Consider the following 25984-nt stretch of genomic DNA (forward strand, 5'->3'; position numbering starts at 1 on the left):
ATCTCCTGCCTCCATCCCGTTTTAACTAACCGGTGCTAAATGTTGCAGCTGCGTATGTGCTCTTTAACTGGAGAAGACGGGCCATCGACATCGCACGACGATGCAATCAAGCTTTTGGGTGAAGCGGCTGCTGGTTGGTTGGCTACGAGAGTGGTCGTAGGAACGCAGATGCAGGGAGCAACTTAATCAGCAGTGGCTGTCATTTTTATCATCGAAAGATAGCCGTTGTCGAAAAAAGAAGACAGCTAGAGCGTCATCGTGGATACCGTGGATGTCAGAATGAAGCCGCGGCGCCTAGCGCCAAGCCGGCGATGGACGGCGATCGCGGAGCTGTGATTAAAGTTCGGGGCGACGCCCGTGCATGGGGAGGTTCAGGTTTGTGGGATTTGTCGTCCCAAAGCGACTCGGGTTAGGAGGGACACCGTAGTGGAGGGCTCCGGATAATTTCGACCACCTGGGGTTCTTTACTTTACTTGCACCGTCATCGCGTGCACAGTACACGAGTCTCCAGCATTTTGCCTCCATCGAAGTGCGATGCCGCGGCCGGGGGTCGAACCCGCGTCTTTCTGGTCAGCACCACAACCACTGAGCCGCCAAGGCAGCTCTGCACAGGAATGTCGGCAGCCATGGGCGTCCGGAGGGGGGGGGGGGGGGGGGGGCAAGGGGGGGCGGTTGCACCCCCCTGGAAAATCACTCACTCGAACCGTGAGTGATGGGCGCACACCAGGGGCGGTGGTGCGCTCAGTCAAAAGGGTAAAAGCAGCCCCGCATGGTCACATCTGCGAAATGCCGCGTCCGGGCGTGCGTCGTTCCGCCGTTTTCAAACCACGCCATCGTTAGCTCTACTGAAGGGCGACCTGTTCCAGACATACAGCGGCACCGGCGAGCATGTGTTTCGAGCCGCCTTGAGATGGGTGTCTGTTTCTTTGATCTCTAGAGAGATAGCGACACGGAGGCAGACAGTGCACGGGGCATCTTGTTTTCGCCTATGTCGTTACGCCGGTCACCGATGAATTCTTAAGGAGGGAAGGACAAATCAGCCGTGTCCACCCCCGCTTTGTCGGGCTGCTCAGGGGCAAGCGGGCGATGAGTTGGCGCCGCCGCCGCTCGCTGTCTCCTCCGATCCACGTGTAGCGCGCAGTTCGGTAGAAGCGCCGCTTTCAGAATCTCCGGCAAAGGGGATTAGCTGCTTTTGTTCACGGCGACGCAGTCTTCCGAGGCGCCCCCACAACAGCGTTCTTTGCGTCTTCTGTGAAAACCAGCGCCTTTGGTCAACGCAGCCCGATGGCGCCTGCCTGGCTCGCCTGTCACCTCTGGCTGGGCCTCAAATCACAACAGCGCCCATGTACTGTGCGTGTCAGTGCATGGTAAAGAGACCCAGGTGGTCGACATTACCCGGAACTCTGTACTACTCCATCCCTCATAGCCTGAGTCGTTTTGGGGCTCTGAACCCCATAAAAACACAAAAACAAATTTTCCGACCGGAGTGGCGAGTGTCCCTTCCCCTCGGAAGTTGCGCGGCGTTCCTTTCACCCCCAAAGTGCGCATTCGGGGATACTGCGGCAAGTAAGCCCTCGCACGTGTGCGCGCCTCTGTGTTTGTGCTTGGGTGTTTTTAGTGGCCGGTTGTCAGCGAAGCTGAGAACAACCAAGACAGCGGACGAGAAAACGACGAGCGGCGAGCAGTGTGTGTGGGGTTGCTCGACTGTGCGGATGCGCAAGCAAGATGGAGCGAGGTGTATGAAGCTGCGAGCGTGCATTTATCTTGTAAATAAGTTTTCGTTGTATATATAGTCATCTTTTGTTTTCAACGTACGCGTTCAACAGTTTTTCCAATCAATGTGTATGATGAGTGTGCACCGAGAGCGTGTAATGAAGCACAGAAGTGAATTTATCACACGTGTAATTACGCAATTCGCCCAGAAAAATCCGAGGCGCCTACAGTTGCTGTTCAAGGAAGACTGACTGAGTGACTGTAGTTGCGTGTTTGCGAACATATTGTGCTGTGTGCTGGTCATCAATCCGGGTGAGTCGAGAACCCGTATGCAGGAAGACTGAGCACTCTTCTCCACGAAGTGATATAGCATCTTTTTGCATTTTTTATTAATTTTAGTTGTTTCTTCGTTGATAAACTCCAATGTACCTCTCCTAGCCGCGCTTTAATTTGCTGTTTGTAATTTTTCTTTCATGTGTGCATTTTGTTTAATTTTTATTTATATATAAATAAATAAATTTACTCCGCAAATAGCGCCTTTTTGCTACGAACATACCCCCCCCCTCCCCCCCCCCCCCCCCCCCCCCCCGGGGCACCAACGGGGCCCCCCCCCTGCAAAAAATTCTGCGGACGCCCTTGTCGGCAGCTTATCGTGGGCGCTGCTAGACGGCGCGGTCTATGCCAGGAGCCACGCGGTCCCGTGTTCGCGTTTCATTCCTGCTTGACAGCCCGTTCATATCTGTGCCCCGAGCGGCACACACCACCGCTCGTTAAGCCCTCGGAGATTTGAGCAACCTCGCATTGTCACGGGTGTTGCAAGTCTCCCCTTATCTTCGAGTAAAGGCCGTCCAGACTGCGCTATGTGCGCACAACTGCCACTTACTGAGCTCGTTTCGAGTGTGCGCAGCCGCAGCGACTCTTGTCAGTGCATGGACATCTTGTCGAACAACTTTCGAGCCTGCTCACTTCTGTGGCGCGGGCAAGAATGAATATATGCTGCGCTTATCGAATCGCGCGTTGCGGTTCCACGTAGCGCGATATTAGCACAGACACTGCATTTTCGATTTATTTATTTATTTTATCTGGACGCTGTGAGACGATGAGCGGATTTCGATCCACCTCGTGACTGGGCACTGACGTCTTCGGTTTATCTTTAGGTGTCGTGTCACGCGTGCTTCGCTAGTCGGATGACCACTCGATGGTTAGCCTTCGAAAGGAGTCAATATTCCTGCTCGGCACTTCCGCTTTCCCAAGTGCAGGTTGTCTCTGCTACGATAACGTCTAGCTGCGTCTGCCTCCACGCCGATATGTCTTTTTATGGCACTCGAAAGAAAGAATGGCTTGCTGCTGACCATCACCGTTTTAACGTACTAAGCTTGCGTTAGCGTCCCCGAGAGAGAGAGAGAGAGAAAACTTATTTGAATTGAGGAAGGTTGCTCGAACAACTTGGGTGGCATCCCTAGTCCAATGCGCCACTGGCTTTAGCTGACTGACGGACTTGCTGAACCCCGAGCTTCTTTGCTGGCGTTAACGTTGGTCGGCGCAGACCGAGTACGAAGTGAACTTATATGGCTGTTAAAATCGGGCGATATTTTTTTTAATTCCATTTCGGATGAAAATCGGGTTATTCAGAAAAAAGATTGTTTTCGGGTATTCCCGGGTAATTTTTTTGCAGCACAATTCATAATGTGTAAATCGCAGGTTCCACTAAAAAAAAAAAGCAGCTGAGCAAGACCGGCCTGCCTTTATTTGTATAGTGCGAAAATATTCAACGTCACAACGACGATTTTAAACGCGCAAAGTCCTTGGATCGGGTTGTGTCGTTAGTGTGGGTAGCGCTTCAAACAGTTACCGACCACCCATCTTATCGGAGTCGCTATCTATACGCGTTTCGCTCCTAAGTTACCATTTTCGAGGTTTTCCTCAAATTCATCCGCCTCATAAAACGAGCGTCAAAAGAGGTGTATGATCCCCAAAGACACCTCTATGGAATAAGCACTAGATATCGACAAATTTTCTTGCAGTGTTTTCGGGTCTGTGAACTGGAAAACCAACATCATCAAGAAGGCTCATTTTCTGGGAGAAATCGGGTTTAACTCGATTTTTTAAAACGAAGTTCGGGGTGCAAGAATAGGGTAAAATCAGGTTCCCATGGCAATGTTTCGCGTGCTGATTTTTGCTACATGTTTGAAATTGGTGATATATAAGGGAGAAAGATTAGGAGAACCATACATCATGTATGAGGTGGTGGATCCCATACGTTCTGCGCGCGTCCTTGCGTTAGCCGCACTACCTGGACTGTCTTTAAGCCTTCTTGAATGCATCCAAGGAGGCGAAGGTATACGAGGTATTCACATGGTGCCAATTTGAATCAGCGGCGAAGGCCGGAGCAGGTGACGGTATAACCAGCGAGACACGGCGCGCTGCCTTTGGCCATGCTCCATGTACGCCAAAATGGCGGCCATGGTGACGTCGGTGCATGCTCCCTATAGGCACGGTCGGTTTGCAGCTTGCATACGTACCGTACTTGGCGTGCTCCAGGGCGGCTAGACACTCCTCCAGGCATTTTCGCGTCGGGTTGCCGGACCTCGAGTACTCGAATTCCTGCAACGGGAATACCAGTATACACAGTAAGCGGCCATTCACACTTTCGGGCTGCTTGCGACGCAGTTCCAAATATGTATGCCGCGTCCAAGATCTGTACTCTGCAATTTCTATTGAACGCAGCACAGTGGGGTTTACTGCTGGTGCTGAAAGAAAATCATGAGAGGTGGACACGATCGGTGGACTTAAGGCATGCACTGGTGTGCCCCATCGGTAGTAAATGGTGGACTCCACTGACGCTTTAGTCTGTCTTCTAGCGCCGGTAGTGCGCGTCATTTTGGTTGAAGATTTTCTTCCGTGTGATGACGCTTAAGGCATTAGCATACATGAATCACCACGTTGCTTACGTCAACGTCTGCTAAATGTATATTATTGAATTTATTCTCTCATGTTTCGGTTTCAACAGCCGAATGATGGCGGTGACGGCAGTACAGGTCACGTGAGACATGAGAAACTGCGATATATTCGTTTATTCTGTATTTATTGTTGTTCCGGCTCTTGAGGCAGGCTGGCTTTAGCGTTGTAGTGAATCAAAACGATGAAGCAACGACTACATAACACTTTTGCCATGCCGCATGTGACCTATACTGAAGTCACAGTCACCTTTCGGCTGCTAAACCGAAACAGCATGATAGAAGAAATTCGATTAAACATTATTTGGCAAATACCACTTTCCGACCCATGTATACTAATCTCTTAAGCATCATTACAAAAAGAAAACATGCAACCAAGTATCTCGCGCCTATTTAAGCCCATCAGATGCTTTTACTGGCCGCCGCGGTGGCTCAATGGTTATAGTGCTCGGCTGTTGACCCGAAAGACGGGATCGATCCCGGCCGCGGCGGTTGAATTTCTTTGGAGAAGTCTAGAGGCCCGTGTACTGTGCGATGTCAGTGCACGTTAAAGAACCCCAGGTGGTCGAAATTTTCGGAGCCCTCCACTACGGCGTCTCTCACAGCCTTAGTTGCTTTGGGACGTTAAACCCCACTAGACTAAACCAGATGCTTTCACTGGATAACATAGATTGTGCATAGTGCATATTGTTTTGAAACTGCTATAATTAGAGGAAGTAGCGGGCGTCTCCCGTCGCTCATCGTCACTTGGTGATACTTTTCCTTCACCTGTGTACCGGCCTTCATCAAAAGCGCAGAGACGCTCTCCTGACTGGACAACGTCATTGTAGGAAGTGCTCCACCCAATGCGTGCCGCTTTTTCAATTTTACTTTCAGTTCGCGAGCCAGAACCACCAACGAGCTGCCTTTTCTGAAAAAAGCCAACGGCGCAGAGAAGCTTACGAAGCGTGGCGAGATGAATAAGATAAAAATGAAAAGCACGTCGCTCCATTCAGGAGGAAGGATAAAGGTACCCTTTCGTCTGGCTCATGGGTGTGTGCTCACGCTAGCTCAACCAAGATACGAGAAACGTATGATGAGACTTACGAAAATGAGGAAAAGTACATTGAAAAATAGGGAAGGCGGGGTTCTGTCTCGTAGTATACGTATATAGCCGCGAAAAGCGGCGTTTTTCTGTTTCGTTGCACTTGTCGAGCTAGCTAATTGACCGATGGGGAAAGGTGGAGGGGGGCATAATTACGGGAAAATAGTCGGTCCGACTGGCGGCGATTTCAGACGGGGAGAAAGCTCCTTTTACCTCGCAATCGTCGCAAAAGCACGCATCGTCCTTGTCGGTGGTTATTTCGCCCTCAAACTTCTCTTCGGCGAAGCGCACGTGCCTTAATTGTCGCGTGACATACTGTAATCATAACGCAGTGTCGACCAACGCCTAGGTACGGCGCAGTTGTCTCATTAGTTGCGTGATCGATGACGAAAGCAGGCATCCAATTATCCATTTACGCGACCTATTATTATAGGGTCTTCCGCTCGATTCGCAGCGTTAAGCCTGGGCGATAGCTTTGCAGAGACGAAATTAGAGCCCAGAGTTTTACCAGGCCTCCTGTCGCAGAGAACATTTTTCTGCGCAATTGCAGCTGTCGAGTTGTGCAGGTGTGGAATGCTATACAGAAAGGACTAAAAAGGGAGTAAGCTGTCTTTTATGCTACTCTTTTATAAAAGGAGTGCGCTAGAGGAAAGTTTTCTTCCGTTCTACTCCCATATAAGCGTATTCGTGTTCAGAGTGCACCCACAAATCTTGACGCGCAGTGTTACTCCTCGTCGCTGTTACCGGTATAGAGCTTACACTCTAAAGGACTTTGTTCCCTTTTAACTCCCTTAAGTGGCTAGACGGACATTGCAGAGTGAAAGCGCACAACACTGACGCATATAGTCTAACGCGATTTGAAGGTTATCGCTGCCGTTTTGGCGGAGCATTATCAATGGAATATTCCTGCGCAGTAAAAGAATTTACACCCTAAAGGGCGTAAACACTAATGAAGGCACCCTTTCCACGCTCTTCATATTGTTCTTTAAAGGGTGCGCTGAGCACGTTAACTCCGTTAATGCACCCATGCACCCGTGAAGGGTGCACCGTGCACGGCTAGTGTCGCAGATACAGTGTGTTAGGAGCGCTGCTTCAGCACCTTATCCCGAGCACTTACTACTGGCCCTGTTGCTTCCATCTAGCTATAGCAAGGATGAGAGCAGAGGAAAGCTCTCGGAGCTCTCAACGAGCATTCAACCCGGCAATGCCGCATCGCCACATCTCGACGGAATTGACGTTTTGGACCTCATCACAGCCACCCGCCGCGGTGGGTCAGATGTCATGACGTTCAGCTGATGAGCACAAGGTCACGAAGCCGAATCCCGGCCGCATTCCAATGGAGGCAAAATAGAAAAAATTTCCGCGTGCTGCGCGATGTCAGTGCAGGTTATAGAAATATCGTCGGGTGGCCGAAATTTACAGTTACGCCGTCCGTCATGAGTGCGCAGCTTCAGGACTAAAAACACCGCATAGCGTAGAGCAACTATAGCAGAGGAAGACTACAGTCCCTGCACCACCACGTACCGGTCGCCCTCGTTCGGCCACCACTTGAGCGTTTAGCCCTTGTGGCCTGTTGACTGCTATGCTGATGAGGTCGACTGTCGCGTAGCGATAAGTCATCGGACGAGCTAGGCGGGGTGCAGTTCCGGCGCTATCGCAGTGTCCCCCGCGGCGCCAGCCGCACAAGCAGACCTCGTCGGCCCCTCGATAAAAAGTGGCGCTGGTCAATACGACTGCCTTTGGCAAGCCTCTGGGACAGAGGCGGTGGACAACGCAGGTATACACAACGCGGAAGTCACGAGACCGCCGTCGGCCGTCGCTGTTGTAAACAGGTCGCAGTTTGCTAACAGAAAAACGAGGGCGAGAAGGTGCCGTGGCGGCTAAACAACGTCACGTGTTCGGGTACGGATCACACGACGGGCCAAAATCGCGATGCGCCATCGCGGATCGGCAAACACGAGGAGCGTTCGACCGTGTAAGACGTAGTTAAGCGTGTACAGAAGGCAGCGCTTGTACGGAAGGCTACGCTTAAACCGAATTCGGATATACCGGGCAATTGGGAAGATTATTTTTTTCCTCACTGACCAAGTTAGAAACAATAAAAAAAGAATCCTTTTGGCCCTTTACCACGGCAAAGAAGCGACAGCTCAGCCACCCATTCTGTTGGTAAAACTAATTCCTATGTCCATCCCTGTCATGTGACCGCTTACGGGCATTCCTCTAAAGCGCCCGCATTTCCGTTCCTCCCACATGTTCGCTTGTTCATTTGTGGACAAGGTTCGCCACCGTAGTAGCAGTACTGCACAAGAAGACAGAACTAGTGGACGGCACACAGCGCTGACCCGAAAGCTTTTAAAACGTCACAAAAAGTCCTGAAAGCAGACATTTGAGAATTGCATGGTCACACAAACACAAAAAAGACGTCGCTAAGGAATGATGACAAAAAAAAAAAGAAATAGAATCGGAGCAGATTCCATCCTGTTGTGACAATGACAGTGTTAATCCGCCCATCAAAGGCGGTGTGCATCATAGAGTTTCTTACTATTACCTAGAGGGAAAGCTGGCGGCGCTGCACTTCAGCCACCATGGACGCCCAAAGCATCATGGGGCGGTGAGCTACTTGTTGCGGCACAGTCGTAATTTTTCGGGAACATGGAGTGGCACTACTAAAATTTTTCATTCCGAAAACGCTGTTCGTGTGTGCGCAGACGACTTTCGCGCGAACGCAGTGGGCAAAGCTCATAGTAGTGAAAACGCGACGACACACGACGCCAATAAAAGGTTTCACTTTTCCGAAATGCCATTAAAAAACCTCTTATAGTATTTAAGCAACAACATCTTTTTTGAAAACATATTTACTTTTAAAAGTGCGCCTGTTAAGTACGAAATATTAGTTTTTATAGTGTTCATTACTAGGCTAATAGGAGAGCGAGTCGTCTCTAATTTTGGGCAAACTTTGCACTTAAATGCTTTTCTGCTCGTTTGTTGCAATCATTAGACAAGATTTTCAATGTTAGGACGTTTGTAGTTATCAAACAGCTTTATTTCTTGATTATTTTTTGGCCAAAAGTTGCAGTTCCGCAACAAGTAGACACCGCCCCATGATGCTTTGAGCGCCCATGGTGGCTGAAGTGGTCTCGAGGGGTCGCCATGTAAACTCCCATAGACGGGCTGCCAGCTTTCCCTCTAGGTAATAGTAAGAAACTCTATGGTGTGCATAGATATGACGTAGCTAAAGCAGCTGTATTAGAGATGCCGCCTGCGGTCTGAAGCGCAGCTTGTGTTTTGAAACCTAAACGTGGGGGTGACCACCTACAGACTGGCCGCGTGTGAGTGTGTCGAAACTCAGCTAGATAGCTTCGCTAAGCTGCTTTTTATTTCGTACCTCAGACTGGAACAATACGACCGTCATATCAAAGAGACGGAATTCTTGTTTAGCGTCATTTCTCAGTGCTATTTTTTTTTTATTCGAACGGCGACAGGGTATTCAACGAATGTGTTCAGGACTCTGACATTTTGGAAGCCTTCAGGTCAGCGCTGTGTGCCGTTGACTTTCGTCAGTGCTTCACCAAACCAGCCTACAAAAATGTTCTAAAACATTTTTGGAACATTCGTACAAGCCTACACAAAGAACCACATGCCGCCGGTGAGTTCGGATTCCACCGACGGCATGCGGTTATTTATTGTTCTGCTTTCTGAAAATTATCTTTAAGCGACAAAATAAGTAAACTATTAATTTTCCACTCATCAGGACCACAAATTTAACAAAAATTTTCCTATATCCCTTGGTTTCGATAGCAGTTGGCCACCGTCATGTGAGACCAAATTAGGGTAATTTCTGACCGTCTATAGGGAACATTGCGTGCACATACTAACACGCATGCAATAAATAAATCGCAATGTCACCGCCTGCCAATGTAGCAGTATGCGCCCGCTAACTACGCTAACCCTACCGGTGAAACCGAAACTTTCAGTTGGTAAACTTCCTGGGGGCCTCCTGCATATATGGCAGCTAACGCTTTGACTTTCCTTCGATAAGTATAATGGGAAATGGCGTTCGTGCAATAGTGCGAGGAATACCACTTTTGAGGGCATAAACGAAATTTGGTCACATTTTTTACAGACACGAGAGGAATTGTCAATGCTTGACTGTTTTTTTTTTCCTGACAGCACGCCATCAGAAAGCAGGGTCAAAAAACGATTACAGCCACAACAACGAATAACAAAGAAATGGGCGAATAACATTAGAATGGAGAAGCAAGATATAACAAAAAGCGTGATGAGTTTTTAATTCTCTGGTTGCCGCTGGTACGAAAAAAACTAAAATATCAAACTGACATTTTGTGCAGCTACAGCGCATGTCCCGAAGGCCATTTCACAAATGAATACAAGGAAAGAAAGAGTTTTGGAAACCATCTAGGAGTGTTTTATAAGGCTGTATTGTGGCTCTGTGGTTCAAACGCGTAGTGTTTTAAGAGGGGGATGAATGTATGTTTCGTTGTTTATTTTTATTTGCTTACTATTTGTCTGGAAAAGCAATTTCCGTCTTTTTCTCATTGTGTTTCTAATAGTTCCAGATCGCAACAATCCAGCACGCCAGTTACAGAGTCAGTTCTATTATAACCCGAAGCAACAAAACGCACTGCGTTTTTCTGAATTTTTTTTCGACTTTATCCTGCAAATACATTTGGTGAAGGCTCCAAACGGAAGAGGCCTACTCCAAAACCAGGCGAGTAAATGTCTTATACGCAATTACCTTCAAGTATTTTGGTGCGCGCCGCATTTTTTTTTTTCAAATAGCGGAGTTTTCGATACGCTTTAGAGCTGACCTCCTCCGCATGAGTATGACAGTAATCACTCCGCATGAGTAATCACTCCTAAAGATGTACACTCGACAAAAAGTTTGCACCAAATGTACAGTAAAAAGGAAATCGCGTTTTTTCTTGTTATATCAGCAAATGCCGACTTGGAGTAATTAATTTACATTCCTCACCACATTGCAAGCATAGTTTGATTTTAATTCTATCAGTTGTATCCGCCATTCGGGAGTATAACGCTGTCTTCGGCGAATAAATTATTTGTGCAGACGATTCAAGAGCACTGGGACTGTCATTTATAGAAATCAAAAACAGTTAATGACCCAGCAGTAAACCTTGTGGAACCCCATGCGAAACTTCTAGTGGATTGGACGTGCAGTTCCCAATACGGACGGATTGTGCGCAGTCACTCAGATGTGCTGCAATTCAGACTACAATATATGAGGAAACTTTTAGACCACTGGCGATTGATTTGCTATCTTCTCTGTCACTGTCGGGTGAGTGATGCTGGCTGCGCTGAGTATACCCTATATTGGCCTTGCTGATCGACGTATTGTCTTCAGTGTCTCGTATTTTCTCGTTAGTTTGGCTGGTTTCCTGTTCAGCTATTTAACCTGATGAACTTAGCGCAAAAGCGCTAAAGGTCTTGTTCGGCGAGAAAACTGGTGTCGGCGTTACTGGTAAATCCTGATTGGTCGAGGTGGTAGTGCCTTAGACGTAGCTTCGCTGACAATAAAAAAGAAGGTGTTGAAGCGGAATCGAACCACTATCCTTCGGGTCGGAAGCGAGGCACGTTAAGTCTACACCACTCAGGAATGTTCATTGAATGCGATAAATGGAGGCCTTGTACGATCACTCCATACCGCCGAGTAGGCGTATTACATTACAGGAACACTTAATTGATTTGGTCATAAATTACAGTCACATGGACGATGATATGTAATACAGCAGTATGTGATGGCAACAAACGTACCCCATTTGCCAGAAGGAGCTGAGCAACAGGTTTTTTATTCTCAACCGCATAACGGAGCCTTTACGGCACCCCTAAAGACCGAAAGGTGTTAAAATGTGAGGTCAAGGATTCACCTTACTTTACAAAGGCTCAGAGCTTAAAGGCTGTCATATATGCTTCACTACGCGGCTAAGAAACAAACCACGGTTGCCTGGTTACTTTTGGCAAAGACTGTACGCGTCGATGTCCAAGAAAGGGTGCGCCAGGGGACCCCCAAGCGACCTTAGGGGGTCCTTTAACGATATCGCGTCATACTCCTGAGGTGAACTTCAGTGTCCCACAAGTTTTTGACAAGCGCCTAAGTTGTAGTCTTTGTCAAAAGTAACCAGGCTGCATGGTTTGCTTCTAGCTTGTATAGTGGAGCCCTTGTGACTTTCCTAAAGATCAAAAGTTGTTCGAAGGTTAGAAGACCCCCACTCCTTACCTTTAACGACCATTTCAGCTTCAAGGAAGCTGTAAGGGCTCTACTGTACGAGCTAGAAGCAAACCATGCAGCCTGGCTACTTTTGACAAAGACTGTACATGTCGACACGCTTCATTAGGCCTCTCCATCCCCTCGTGGCTTGTAAGGTCGGCGGACCGTTAAGTACTCTACCCTCCCCATCTCCGCTTGCTCGGCAAACAACCAACCACGTTAGTCGGTCAACGTACTGAGTGCAGACACATGCCGAAGCTCGCGATCTTATCTGTCTACTAGGCTTGAAAGGGCACTCGTGCCAGTTAATCGACGCTTGGAGAAGGGGGAAAAAGAGCAGAAAAACGGCCACACCACTCGAGACGCTACACAAGAGATCAGACGTTGTTTCGAGTGAAGTAGTACACAAACGTCTGAGAGGGTACTCCCTTCACGACGAGGTCGGGAGCAAACAGTGGTGTGGTTGCGCAAACCCGCCACGCTTCCAGGCGTCCGCGACAGGAGATAAACAACACGACAACATGACCGCGCGTGGTGTTGCTGATAGCCGAGGCATGCTACCGGTTCAGACAGGTGTTACTCAATTTCTCCGGCGCGTGCTCCTTCAGTCCATTCCCGTATTTATTTTGAGGAGGAAAAGAAATACAGCAATGAATTGGAAGACTTTATATATAAATAAATTATTTTGGAAAAGAAGACAAAGTCGGCAGTGGCGCGGGGCGGAGATGTCAAACTAGGCCCACCGTCCATAAATTATACGTCGTCCCATCTATCATGTCTCGTTCTTCGGCTTGTCGCCATGTTTGAGTATAGCCGTATACAAGATATTACAAGATATGAACATCATCGCCTAGTCATTGTGGGGCTCGACCGGCACTACTTCGGATTAACTCGCCATCTAATCAATAAAGTTTAAAATTAAGAAACAAAGCCGTTCTGGTCAGCCGACATAGTGTTTCTGCACATTTCAAGCGGTCTAGAAAAATAATGTATTTAGTGCTAGAAAATGACTAGATCGACAGCCTTCTTATGGGAGCCTCCACAGAGGACCATGCATTCCGCTACAGCGTCTTTCCTGTGCCCTTCTTGCATGAGTTGCCATAGAAGCCCCTGTATTCCATCGAGGCCATCTTGTTCATCGTGTACACTCTATAAACACAGAGGAGTAAAAAGGAAGCAAGCAATCCTCTAGCGCACACTGTTTTAAAAAAGGGTATGGAAAAAGGGTATGTGCTAGAGGACAGACTACCCTATTTTACTCACATACAGGCGTATTCGTGTTTGAGTGTACTGCTGCTTTCTTTTCATCTGTTTGTTACAAGCCCATTTGGATAACATAACTTACCCCCTTCGCGACTAGGTATGCAGCGCAGTCTACACGCGATTATGAATGATAATCGTATGGTGTGTGGTGTTTGATGTTTGGCTTCCCAAAAGTGCCGACTGGCTATGCTATGTACGCCGTAGTGGAGGGCCGCGGGGTTCTTTAGCGTGCACTGACGTCACGCAGCACAATGGCCGTTTTGCATTTTGTCTCCATCACAATGTGGCCGCCGCGGCCGGGATTAGGTGCGCTTATAAGGACATGCGAGGGAAATGTTCGTTATCCAGGCGTGTTTGGACGGACACGAGTAAGCGCGAATGTAGACGTACAGTGCAATCCTGCTTTAGAAAGGAAAAAAAAAAACGCAGTCGTTCACCGCGTACCGAAGTCCTGACAACGATGGCAGGTGACAGCAATGTACTGTTCCCATCACAGTGTCCGAGAAACGACAAATGGGGACCAGTCGCGTCAACAATGACGTCACGGAGGTCCTGACCCTACCGACAACACTGCACTTTGTAAAGCGGAAAAGCGCACTGACGGGTCAAACAGCGAGGCGGGACAAAAGCCAGGGACAAGCGGTAAACCACGAACCATCTACATCGCCCGAAAGTTATGTTGAACTGCTACACTGCTCGCGAGATCGCATGATAGAGGAGCGTACCTACAGCGATTTTTCCGAACTGCGATAAACCGCACTTAAAAATTTCGCATTCCCTAATGCTACCAAAGCTACAGGAAGCGGCCGCAGCTATTTTTGAATTTGTGACGCACACCATTGAAAAACTTGGTTGGTTGGTTTATGGGGTTTAACGTCCCGAAGCGACTCAGGCTATGAGGGACGCCGTAGTGGAGGGCTCCGGAAATTTCGACCACCAGGGATTCTTTAACGTGCACTGACATCGCACAGTACACGGGCCTCTAGAATTTCTCTTCCAAAGAAATTCAACCGCCGCGGCCGGGATCGAACCCGCGTCTTTCGGGTCAGCAGCCGAGCACCATAACCACTGTGCCACCGCGGCGGCCCCATTGAAAAACTATCCGCGCCCTCAACCGAAGTGTGTCCGAATTGTTTTCCCAGAAAAATGAACATTACCAGGATTGTTCTGGTGAGAACATTATTCCAAGAGTCTGGGAGTGATGTTGGTAATACATGAACAGGGAGGTAGAAAAATGTCGCTTAGTGCAGAATAAGGATGGTGGAATCAGCTCGCCGAGAAAAAAAGAAAACAAAGAAAGGAGGAGGGAAAAAAGGGGGCGTTTTCTAACTTAAGCAAAGCTATGCGAGAACACCGAGATAATGTGTGGGTAGTAAACACTTCTGAAATGAACTGGTCTTTTTTGCGCGATATAAGACCGGCTATCACAGTCGTGTCGCCGGTTTTAACCAGAGCGAACACGCTTTTGATCGATAGTCAAACCTCCTCAATGGCTGGGCAGGCAGACTGTAGTAAACAATCACCCGCGGTAATTATTTTAACGAGACGTCAGTTTTGCTCCGTCTACAGCCTGTTACAGCTGTACAGCCATGTGCAGCCTCCGTGTACAGCATCGATCAAGCTTCACAACCTCTACACCGCGCATTCCTCTTTAGCTTAACGTAAGATAGATTTCGTCGCTTAAATTCTGCGAAGAAAATCACATGACAGAGCTGCGCAGAAGAGCGAAATAGCAGGAGCGCCGAAAAAAAAAATGCCCTGGAAGTCATATAAAGGTCGAGTAAATGCGTTTTGCCGGCGCGTACACGAACCCCCGGCCCGTTGCCTCGAAGTCCTTTTAACGGAGGTCCAATTTTTTGCACCCCCGACCAATACGAGGAAGACGACGACACAACGAAGGCTTGCCCTTCGGGCTCAGTGCTACCGAAAGTAAATTAATCATGCGCATTTGATACTTACAGAGACGCCTTCGCAGAGTTAACGTTGTGTGGACGCCAAATTTCTGGTTGCGTGTTCTCTTATTTGAAATGGCGCAAAAGATTTTAGTATCCACGAATCATCGCGTGGAATTCTCCTTCGCGCGACAAATAAATTGTAGTTGAATTTCTTCTCCCGTGCCTCGGTTTTAACATCCGAAACCGGTATGACGTCAGAGTTCAGGTTACATGAGGCATACATGCATAAAGCAGAAAAAAAAAAAGCGATATGATCGCTGCTTTGTCGTTTTTATTCACTAGATTTCTTACTCCAGCCTGCTTTAAGAGCAGGAATAACAGTGAATGAAGAAACAACTGCAATCTCTGTTTTTTTGAGCACTGCGTGACCTAAAGTAAACTTTGACGTCGCTAGACGTTTTTTAGCGTACCGGAGACGTATTAGCGAAGACGTATACCGGTTTTATTACGTACGGGAGCTGAGCATGCGCAGTGGCCAGCGCATGGCTAGGTAGGACTACTGCGCGTGCGCAACAATCGCACATAAACCCGCTATACGTCTCCGCTAGTACGTCTTCGGTATGATAAATCTCTCTATTGTCACTGTTTGGCTGTAGAAATACAAATAAGACGAGATGGAGATTTCGGCTCTAAAGTATTTACTGGGTGTAAGCGAATTTCACGAGTCGATTTACCTTTCCTAATGTCTTGCGCACCATTACGAAAAGATAAATCGAAAATTATAGTCGGCTACAACTTAAATCTGCAGTGAAGCTCCGCCCACATTCAGGACCGCAGCACAGAATATCTCCACGACAAAAAAAGTAGTCCGTTGTTAAAACGTTACTAAACAAGAATCTAATCGCAAGAAAATAAATTACAAGCTCTAGAATTTTCATACCTGGTTCGTTTAGTATAGTCAATTAAAGAGTACATTTCATTTACTGTTGTGACTGGCCAGCGGAGTGATATAGTACGCCACGGACCGTGGCCCAGTGTTAGCAAATGCTGTTGTTTCAGTTGTATCCTACTATAGTGTCTATGCTCCTTCGGGCACCGCCAAGCTACGTGCCCACATACTTTTCATGCTCTTTTGTTATTTGTTTTGTCGGGATGTTATATGCGGCCGTAACGCGGAGGACCTCGTGCCCCATCCACCTGCTGTGCACACAACAACAGGCAGCAAAGAAGACCCGAGCGAGGACGACGTCTCGGAGTCTAATTACGCTCCCTCCATTACTCCGCAGCTATCTGGCGACTCGGCAGCATGTGTTGCCGACTGCGTGGGCAAGATACTCTCCGACTGCGACGGAACAAGGCATCTTTTTTTTCTTTACTCTTCACCTTGCCGAGTTTGCCTTCGCGCAAACACTGCCGCGTGAGCACCGGGCGGCCGTTAAGCGACGGAAGAGAGAGAGAGAAGGGAGGGAACGTAGTTTCTTTTCCGCCTTCTGTAGGCGTGCCTCGTCTCGGCGCACATTACTGCACACGCGTAGGCGGTGAGCTATTGAGCTCGTTGCATATAAGTCGCGGCTCGCTCGCTCCCTAATATACGGGGGGCACGGCCATGAGAGACACAGAGTCGTTCACAACGCCATAAGCGTACCCTATTTTTTTTCCAGGCGTGGCAATGAATTAGCACACCCAATGGAAAGAGAAAAAAGCTAGGAGGGAAAAATAAAAAAATAGAAGTGATGACGTCACCATTTGGCCATATTATCGCTCTTAAAGCGAATATGCTTCAATTCCGTAGCTCGAAACAATGAGTTCTGCATGCACGACACAGGCTTCAAAGAAGGAATTCCATGCAACAGTTGCGCATGCGCATTTGCGTCGCGTGGAAGTGCGCAAGCGCATATGTCTTTTTGCGGAACCTGGTTGAGCTGTTCTAAACGCTAAGCGGATGGATATAAAGAAAAAAAAAAAAAGACGAACTCCAGCGCTATGTGTTCGTGGCCGTAGATGTAGGTTGCCTACATTGTGGGAGAAGACCAATGCATAAGGAACCTCATGAAGGGTATGCATATCTCCACTGTCGGTTGTAAGGCCGGTTATAAGGATGACGGCAAACTTGGACCGCCATATTGAAAACCAGTGCGAAAGACGACAGACGAGAAGAGGCGAGACAAACACAGCGCTGACTAACAACTGCACTGACTAGCACTGACTAACAACAACTACCCTAACAACTGACTAACAACAACAACGCGACAAGCGCTGACTAACACTGCGCTAACAACTGCGTTGACTAACAACAACGACAAGCGCTAACAACAACAACGCGACAAGCGCTGACTAACAACAACTGCGCTAACAGCAACAGCGTTGACTAACAACAACAACGCGACAAGCGCTAACTAACCATCAGTTAGTGAGCGCTGTGTTTGTATCGCCTCTTCTCGTCCGTCGTCTTCTGCGCTGTTTTTCAATTCTACAAACCCTCTGTAGAAGTTGCCAAAAAGCTACGGAGTGTGACGTGTCCAAAAGACCCAGGCCCACTGACAGGCAAATAATTTCTAGTGAGACAGGAAGAAAAGACCTCCTGTTTTTTTTTTTTAATTCACGACCAGGTTTATTGCGATGCATTTGTTTTTCATATCCGAAGTGGCCGTCGCCGCATAAAAAAAAATTACGACACGACACACTCTACGGCAGCTTACCACACACTCTACGGCAGCATACCACACACTCTACGGCAGCATACCACACACTCTACGGCAGCATACCCTACACTCTACGGCAGCATACCACACACTCTACGGCAGCATACCCTACACTCTACGGCAGCATACCACACACTCTACGGCAGCATACCCTACACTCTACGGCAGCATACCACACACTCTACGGCAGCATACCCTACACTCTACGGCAGCATACCACACACTCTACGGCAGCATACCCTACACTCTACGGCAGCATACCACACACTCTACGGCAGCATACCCTACACTCTACGGCAGCATACCACACACTCTACGGCAGCATACCCTACACTCTACGGCAGCATACCACACACTCTACGGCAGCATACCCTACACTCTACGGCAGCATACCACACACTCTACGGCAGCATACCCTACACTCTACGGCAGCATAACACACACCCTACGGCACCACACCACACTACGACACCACACACACACTGCGACCAGTGCCCGTGGTTCTGGAGGGAGCGCCTGGTAACCTACCATGACATCACTCTCCACTATCGAAACGAACGACTCAAATACCCACCTCCCACAAATCCCTCTCCAAAGCAGAGCAGGTTGCCTGGCGGCAACGTCAAACGGGCACATTCCCAAATCCCTATATCTACTCCCTGATATATCCGGAATTCCCTCTGCATTCTCTGCAATCATTCTCAAGAAAACCTCAATCACATCCTATTCAAGTAGCCAGAATACCAACCCCATCTTAGCCTCCAAATCTCAAGCCATAGTCAGTGGGAAACTGCGTTGCTCAGCTCTGACACGGAGGTAGTACAACTCCGGGTAGTGGGTTGGGCCCTGGAGATCGCAATGAAGCATGGACTTAAGCCACCTATAGCGCTGCCGAGAGGGCCCGCAGTCTGTCTAAACCTTATCCCTAACCCTTGCCCTCTCTGTCTTAAGACAAATAAAAGTTAGTTCCTCCTCCTCAACTGTAGGAGGATTGCGCCGCGCATAAATGGGAGGCCTTTGCGAACAGTATGTTTATGCGGCAGCGATGTCATGCTTGTGTCTACATAACAAAAAAAAAGATAACCAGATTGTTGTCTTGAGGGTTTCTTGTGTCCGTGTCTCGAAGTTAGCGCCTGCAATTTTCCCAAGACTTTTTCCCCTCGCTGGGGGCAAACAAATGATAGCAACAGCAATACACCCCCCCCCGCACACACACACACACACACACACACACACACACACACACACACACACGCACAAACACATGAACACCCATGGATTCTCAAGCTTCTTTGGATTAGATAGAGATAACGCATTCTTGTCAACACCCGCTCCCCGACCCGCATGAATCTCCAGTTAAGATCGCTGTCAGTTTGTGGATTAACGGAAGATCTTAATTACGACATACAAAGCTGTTTACTCGAGGGAGGCCACATCACTATCGGTGCGAAATAAAAAAAAATGTGAAAAGAAAGGAGAGCGCTATGAAATGAAGGGGAAGAAAATGAAATAGAAAGAAAAAAGAAGCACTTCTAAAAAAAAAAAAAGACGTCACATCGAGCGGGGATTTAATAGAGCAAGGTCCACCTTAGATTGCCTCATTCTCCAGCGCGCTTAGCTGTCGCTGACGTTGACATATATTGTACAGTTGCTGCACTCTGTTCTTTTGAAAAAAAGGAAAAAGGGCAAGAGCGACTGTTCCTCTCGCACCTGTTAAAAAACTGTTCCACGTGCTTCTGCAGTCATCATTTAACCTCACCGCTCGAGTGTTTTCTTCCTCTTCATTTCAGCATACGTCAGCTGATAAAGGACTCGAGTGCCGCTGACGACGTGAACGCAATAAGAAAAAGAAAAACGCGGCTCTAACAACTCAACGTTCTGCACGTTTCAGAAGCTATTGCATAGCCTTTCGAAGTACGGCGCTGGCGGTAATATTACGATCGTATTAAACCTTCACTGATTGCAGCTTGAGAACTTGCCGTTCGAATGCCCACTTTCAGAGTTCATCAACTTCGGCTGCAAGCTTTTCTTCTTGTCCTTCTGGCCTGAGCCGCGCATGCCGACTCAACGACAACTTATTGTCATGATCTCCTATTGTCCTTTAGGAACAGACGCTCGCTCTGCCCGAACAGACTCCATTGTTCAAGCTCGAAACTTCAAGCGAATCAGCAAAAGAGACTCCGAGAATTCACTGCGACAGTTAAAAGCTTCTCGTGACGTAAAAGGCAAAGTACGTGAATTTGCGGCTTTGGGCAGCACGTGTTGGGAGTTATTGGTTGCGAAATACCGTGCGCCATCTTACCCCGAAGGCCGTCCCTCGTGTAGTAGTTGCCGCAAAAGTAGACACGTGGCTGTTTTTATGCCTCTAACAGGAGCCCTAATTGCAATGTTTATCACGCTGACGCATACAGCATGCATATCTATGTCCCGTTATATAAACTTTATGGCTGCACACGCGCCCAGGCCTTCCTCTCTGCCACCGCAGCCATGTGTAACGGTTATCACAACTAACGAAACGCTGCGCGGCAGCTTCCTCTACGTGGCCGTCACCTCCGCATTTGGGGCTCGAGTGAATGATGGCGGAGTGAAGTAGACATTTCCCCTTGGTGGACACCACCACAAGACGGACACAGTGCTTGCTTAGCTTCCCTTGTTTTGGACCACGACAAAGACCGTGCACCTCTCTTCTCTTTCTCAAATTTAACCTTGTCTGTGAACGATAGCCTTAGCTGTTTACGCCTCCGTAAAACACAGCGCAACACAGTACAACTCTCGCATATTTTCCATTGAGCAAGTGCGGTGGCTAGCGGGCTATGTAAAGGCTGTGATGTGCTAATGTTATTCCAACATGGCGACTGCGATGACGTCAGCGCAAGCCGTATGTCAGGGTTTAAAGTCGTCGATTCCGTACGCTGGAGTTCAAGAATCTGACACTCTTCAAATCTGTATACTCCCTCAAAACGTACTATCGGGGACAAAAGTGGTATACTCCACGCGGCGGGTACCGGGGAAATGGAAAACTGAGTTGCAACGCCATCTACAGGCGGCATCTGGGATCGAGACAGCCAGTGTGTGACCTTTATATCAGCAGGCGTGTCCCTTGGGTCGTTTTAATGTTCCGTGCTTTAGCTATAGCCAAAATGCCGCAGTTTTCCGCTGCTTCGGCTCCCGCCGCGTGTAGCATACTTTTGTTCCCGATAGTACACTAATGGATGTTTTTTTCTTTTTTGCGCCAATGTCTCAACGGTAATTTGTGAGGCGCGCTGTATTTGGAATGCCTGGAATAAAACTTCAACCATCTGAGGTTCTTGCGCGCGTCGAAATTTTGGCACACTGTTTTTTTTGTTTGCTTTGAAATACGGCCGCCGCTCGGGACGAACCCGTGCTCAGCCTCCGAACGCTGTAACCACTGAGACTATACGTAACATGATTCGCGTTTATATGAATGCGACAAAAGTCGACCGCGGTCCACCTTTTGAGGGAAAGTTCAAAGACGTCGCGAAAGAGAGTAGAGGACGAATCGTACCTTTACTTCTCAAAACCTGCTCTTTCTCTCGAAAAAAAAAGACGCATTCATGTAAACGTGGCTACAGAGACCCTGCTCCACCAAGATCAGTGGCCCGAAGGAAACTTTCGCCGAGGCCGTGTTTTCTATACGAACTGTTGACACGCGCGTAACCTCCTCTACAAGACGGAAGAATCGTGTTGCGCAGTCCTGGCGTTGCTTCGTTGATGATACGGCCAGTAGCGGCTTCCTATCGTGGCAAGGCTCCGTGCGAGCCGACGCAGGATGTGATACTGGACCTCTGCCCCCGAGGCTTGATTTCGGTCGACGACTCCGCCACAGGAAGCGGTTGCGAGTAAGCGCAGCAGGGATGTCAGTATAAAGCTCTGCTTACGTTTGGAACGCATCCCACGAAGTGTAGCATGTGCCGCTTAAAATTTCCGCGCGTCTATACCGCGGACCAAAAAGCGAAGCCATGAATAGCCGCGAAGCCGATGCCTTCACCACGATAACAACTGCACGCGTCGTTCTACGGCTCTCGCATTTCTTTTTAAACTACAGATTCCGTACTTTGGCGCCGCAATCATTAAAGAATTTCGTGTTTGGTTATTGCTCAGAGTTTTTGGCATTATTTTGCCTGCATATAGAGTCTACACCCTGTTTTTATTTTAAGTTATGTCTTGTTCCTGATGCCATTCTGCACTCTTGACCTCGTTTTTTGCACATGCCCTACCCCTCTGAGCTCGATATGTCAGGTTGGGTTTGCGATCGACCGGCTGACTGCATTTTGTGTGCTCATGCTTGTCTATTGAATTGGATTGTAAAACTTTTATGTCCAACAGTTTGAGGGGCTTTAGGCCCTTCGCTTAAACGACGGCCAGAAGGCCCTGGCGGCGTCTTCGGGTAGTTGGACAACCTTTGTCTGAGTTCCGGATCGGATCGGAGCTGAGTAGGAGAGGCTCCCATTGGTCAAGCGACTTTATTTTTTTTTTCCTTCCAGGGGGGCAAGATGGCATTTACAAAGAATATAACTGGGATCCGCTTTGTCGTTACATAGCTTGCACTCATTTGAATATTGGCCCGGATAATAAAGACTACACATAACCGGGTTCGGGAATATATGAGTTAGGAGACGGCATGACTCTTTGTCAATAATTTATCAGCCGGGGAGGGGGGTACTACTTAGCTCTATTCAGTCTGTATTGTCGTGTGATCTCTCTGTAACAAACAAGACATTTTAAAAAAGGTAAATGAGTTTAGGTTTCTTCAAGTGGTGTCGTCAGGGGCACGGGATCAATTTTCATGTAGGTCTGGGCTATCGTTGCCACATATTAACGATACGATTGGCGACAAGACGCACATACAAAAACCAAAGCCCCGCACTGCAGCACCTTAACGTTGTCACACGTAACCACGACAACAGCAGCAACTGTGCTTGCGCCCCATCAGGGGCCGCATATTCGCGTCGTTTCACCTTTTTTCGCTCGCCTATCTCCACGCACGAGTCAATTCGGCCTGTCTCGCACTGCTGCCTCCAGCTTGCTCGACATTCGGACATACGTCACATAGGACTAGAAAAAGGAGGAAAAACAACAGTGCCCTCTGCCCGCAGACAGGAGAGACAGCTGTTGAGGTCATTGTACCACCTCTTGCTGGCTTTTATTTAGTTCAGAATCCAAACTCGATGCTTTCGTAATATTGTCTACATCAGCCGAAAAGAGTTTACTCAAGGCCAAACGCTCCTTCCAATGACCTCTAAACCATTCCTGTTATGAGCCAGCCGTAGCCACGCTCCCACGAGAGAACTCGAAAAGTCTGTAACCTTAATTAATCGGCGCATTGTTGCCAACCGAAATAATTCTAACACCCGAATATGGCCGAATTTTGCGTTGTATGCCACATACTCCAATCATAGTGCCGATTAAGCTCTTTCCGAGTACCGCAGGCATCGTTAGTGTGCTGTGTGATGTCAGCTCACGACAAAGGAACAACATGTGGCTGAAATCATTCGTCAGCTCTGCAACTACGCGGCGATTCGACATGTAATGATAAATGATATGCGCATGGCCTTTGAGAGACGTCGTAGTGGAGAGCTTTTAATTGATTATGACTACCTGGATCTCTTTACTGTGCGCCGACATTATAATGTATAGCTGACATCACGCGGCACACAGTTGTTTTGAATTTCGTCGTTAGGGAAATGCTGCTGCCGCCGGGGCTGAGATTCGATGACGCGACCATTGGCTCAGCAACCGGACATTATAACCACAGAGCCAGCGCCCAGTCGAAAAAAAGAACAACACAGAAACGATAGAGCCTTAATAAAAATACTAGAAAATGCTTAACAGTTTTTCGTTAATACATTTTTTTGCTTTGTATTTTTCTATGGTCTGTAGTACAGTTATGCAGTAACTGCACAAAATTGTGTTGTTACTGTAAAAAAATTACGTCGTTACTACAAGTTCACGGGCAGAAACCTTAAAAAAACCTGTTGTAACTGCAGATTATTTTCTGTAGTGTTTTGACTGGGCACGGCGGATAACGACTGGCGATGTCTCAAGAAATAAATAAAAAGGTAATCTGCAACAAATCAGCATTATTTGTCGCCACGCCTGAATGACCGAAAACAAGCGGGCGTGCCGTCATTTGAACGGCGCGCTGTTTTGCTAAGAACACGTGGCAGTTCCTTTGCATACGCGGCGGCGCACACTCTCTCCCTACCGACATCAGCTGTGCTCCTTTCCCGCCGTTCCGCTTGCCACTCTCGGAGCAGCTATTAATTCCCCTTCAACACATTCTCAATACAAAAGGCGCGCGGTAGAAAAAGAAACGTTTTGACTTCGCGGCGATTTCAATAGCGCAGATGGTGCAAAGCATTCGCAGTTTGAAACGTGGACGATATCCTGCCGCCGCTCGAACAGCATACACGGAAGCGGCGTGCAGCTGGGCAGAATGAATGACACAAACACTCTCTCCCATTTTAGCGGAGAGCTCACCAGCCACGCTTTGCTTTCATGTGTCAGTTATTGCTCCCCACGCCACGTGCATTTCATCAGAGTTGAGTGTCGTAACATATGCAGGACTGCCAGCCAAGTTTACAAACAACAACGAATACTCAACTCCTACGCTTTCTTAAATTTCATTTGAGCTCTACAGCTCTTCAAGAAACGATTGAACTTCTATGAGTTCGTAACCGTCAGCTGAGCTCCACAGAGTTCAGGAAACGACTGGCGCATAGATACCGGTTTGGTTGCATAGCGCACGTGGTTCACTTACGAAAGGCTCAGCCGGCGCCCGTTGCATGAACGTGGTGGCCATCGAGATGGGTGGTACGACGGCGCGGGACGTCCATTGATCGGGTTCCTGACCGGCGTGGATGGCGTTGGTGTCGAAGTTTAGCTTCGTGTAGTCCAGCCGGCGGTCGTCGTCGAAACCACTGTTGCTGCCCATGGCTCTCGTCTCTTCGTCGTTGTCTTTTTGACCACGTGCTGTAGTTCAAAGCGAGCGGATGCGCTTCCAACCCGATTCTCGCAACTGCCGCTCGTGCTCTATTCCCGTCCAGCCCCTGCCCTACTGCTCCGCTCCCGCCACGCCGACTGCTTTGACTGGGAAGCGCCGGCGGATGCGATGGGTGAAAGAGAAAACTGCAGTTGAGAGAAAGGGCGAGTAGGCGCGTCATCGGAGAGAAAGGGCGCCTTGTGGAAAGGGGACCGACACACATGGCACGCTCTCTTTCTCTCTCTGTTCTGTGCCTTTCTTTCTTCTTTTTTGTCCTTTCTTTCTCTCTCATCTCCAACTGCACATTGTACGAGCATGCTGCGTCCTTTCATTTCGTCCTCTCTTCTTTTTCTTCCTCTATTCCTCTCTTCTCTTTTCAAGCCCTCTCTTCTTTCTATTCTTTTTCTTTTCTGTCCTCTTCGTTCTAACTCTTGCACGCGTTTGCTTTTCTACATTCATTTTTTTATTTCTCTCTTTAATTTTGCCAGGGATAAAATAGTAAGCTTTCTGCGGCCACGTGGCTATGCGGCAGAGGAGCCATTAACACAAGGCGACGAACTTTATACAAGTTAGCTATTTTTCTTTCCCCCGAGCTCACGAGCCGACTACGCTGTTTTGGAAGCCGTCTCCTCGCACTCAAAGCTTCTCCGCTGCATAGTAATTGCCTTCTTTATGCTAATAACAATAAAAAAGAGCAGCACGCGTGGAATTTCAATCCGTCTTTATGAAGCAAGGTGGCTGAAATCCAATAATAAATTCCCTGACACGCCGCTTTGCTTGCCCTATTAGTCGCGTTGGCGCCAATACCTGCCGCGACGGGGGATTGTCCGCGCGTCGTGTTTTGGCGCGAAGCGACGTTTCTTTGCCGTTATTCTTTTTTTTTTTTACCTTACGTATCGGCCATCTCGAGTGTCTGGGAGGGCGAAAGTGGCCGATACGGCCGCACCTGTCGCGGCGGGGCTTGCTTTCCTTGTTTTGCGTCACTACTTTCTTTATTTTTTTCTTTCTGTCCTCGCTATCCTCCTTTCCCTTTTCGTCGCGCTGTGCTTGATGCTCGTCACGAGTTTTTCTTTCCTGTCGCGTTCCGGGTAATTCGGTTGCGAGGAGGAGCGGAAGCGCATCG

The 25984-nt window shown here is 48.3% G+C and overlaps 1 protein-coding gene across 1 annotated transcript in view; it reads right to left on the bottom strand.

The window, feature by feature from the left end:
* The window catches only part of LOC149365545 (cystathionine gamma-lyase-like), a 32650-nt gene extending 7668 nt beyond the window's left edge, over nucleotides 1-24982 (bottom strand). The window contains exons 1-2 of the mRNA XM_089543900.1: nucleotides 24640-24982; nucleotides 4236-4317 (exon numbers count right to left, since the gene is read on the bottom strand). Of these exons, the coding sequence (XP_089400026.1) occupies nucleotides 4236-4317; nucleotides 24640-24813 (256 nt within the window). The 5' untranslated portion in view covers nucleotides 24814-24982. The remainder of the gene's footprint in view (nucleotides 1-4235; nucleotides 4318-24639) is intronic.
* Between the last annotated feature and the right edge of the window lie 1002 nt (nucleotides 24983-25984).

Source organism: Amblyomma mixtum, chromosome 1 (assembly GCF_055824585.1).
Source record: "Amblyomma mixtum isolate Tamu chromosome 1, ASM5582458v1, whole genome shotgun sequence".
Taxonomy (NCBI): domain Eukaryota; kingdom Metazoa; phylum Arthropoda; class Arachnida; order Ixodida; family Ixodidae; genus Amblyomma; species Amblyomma mixtum.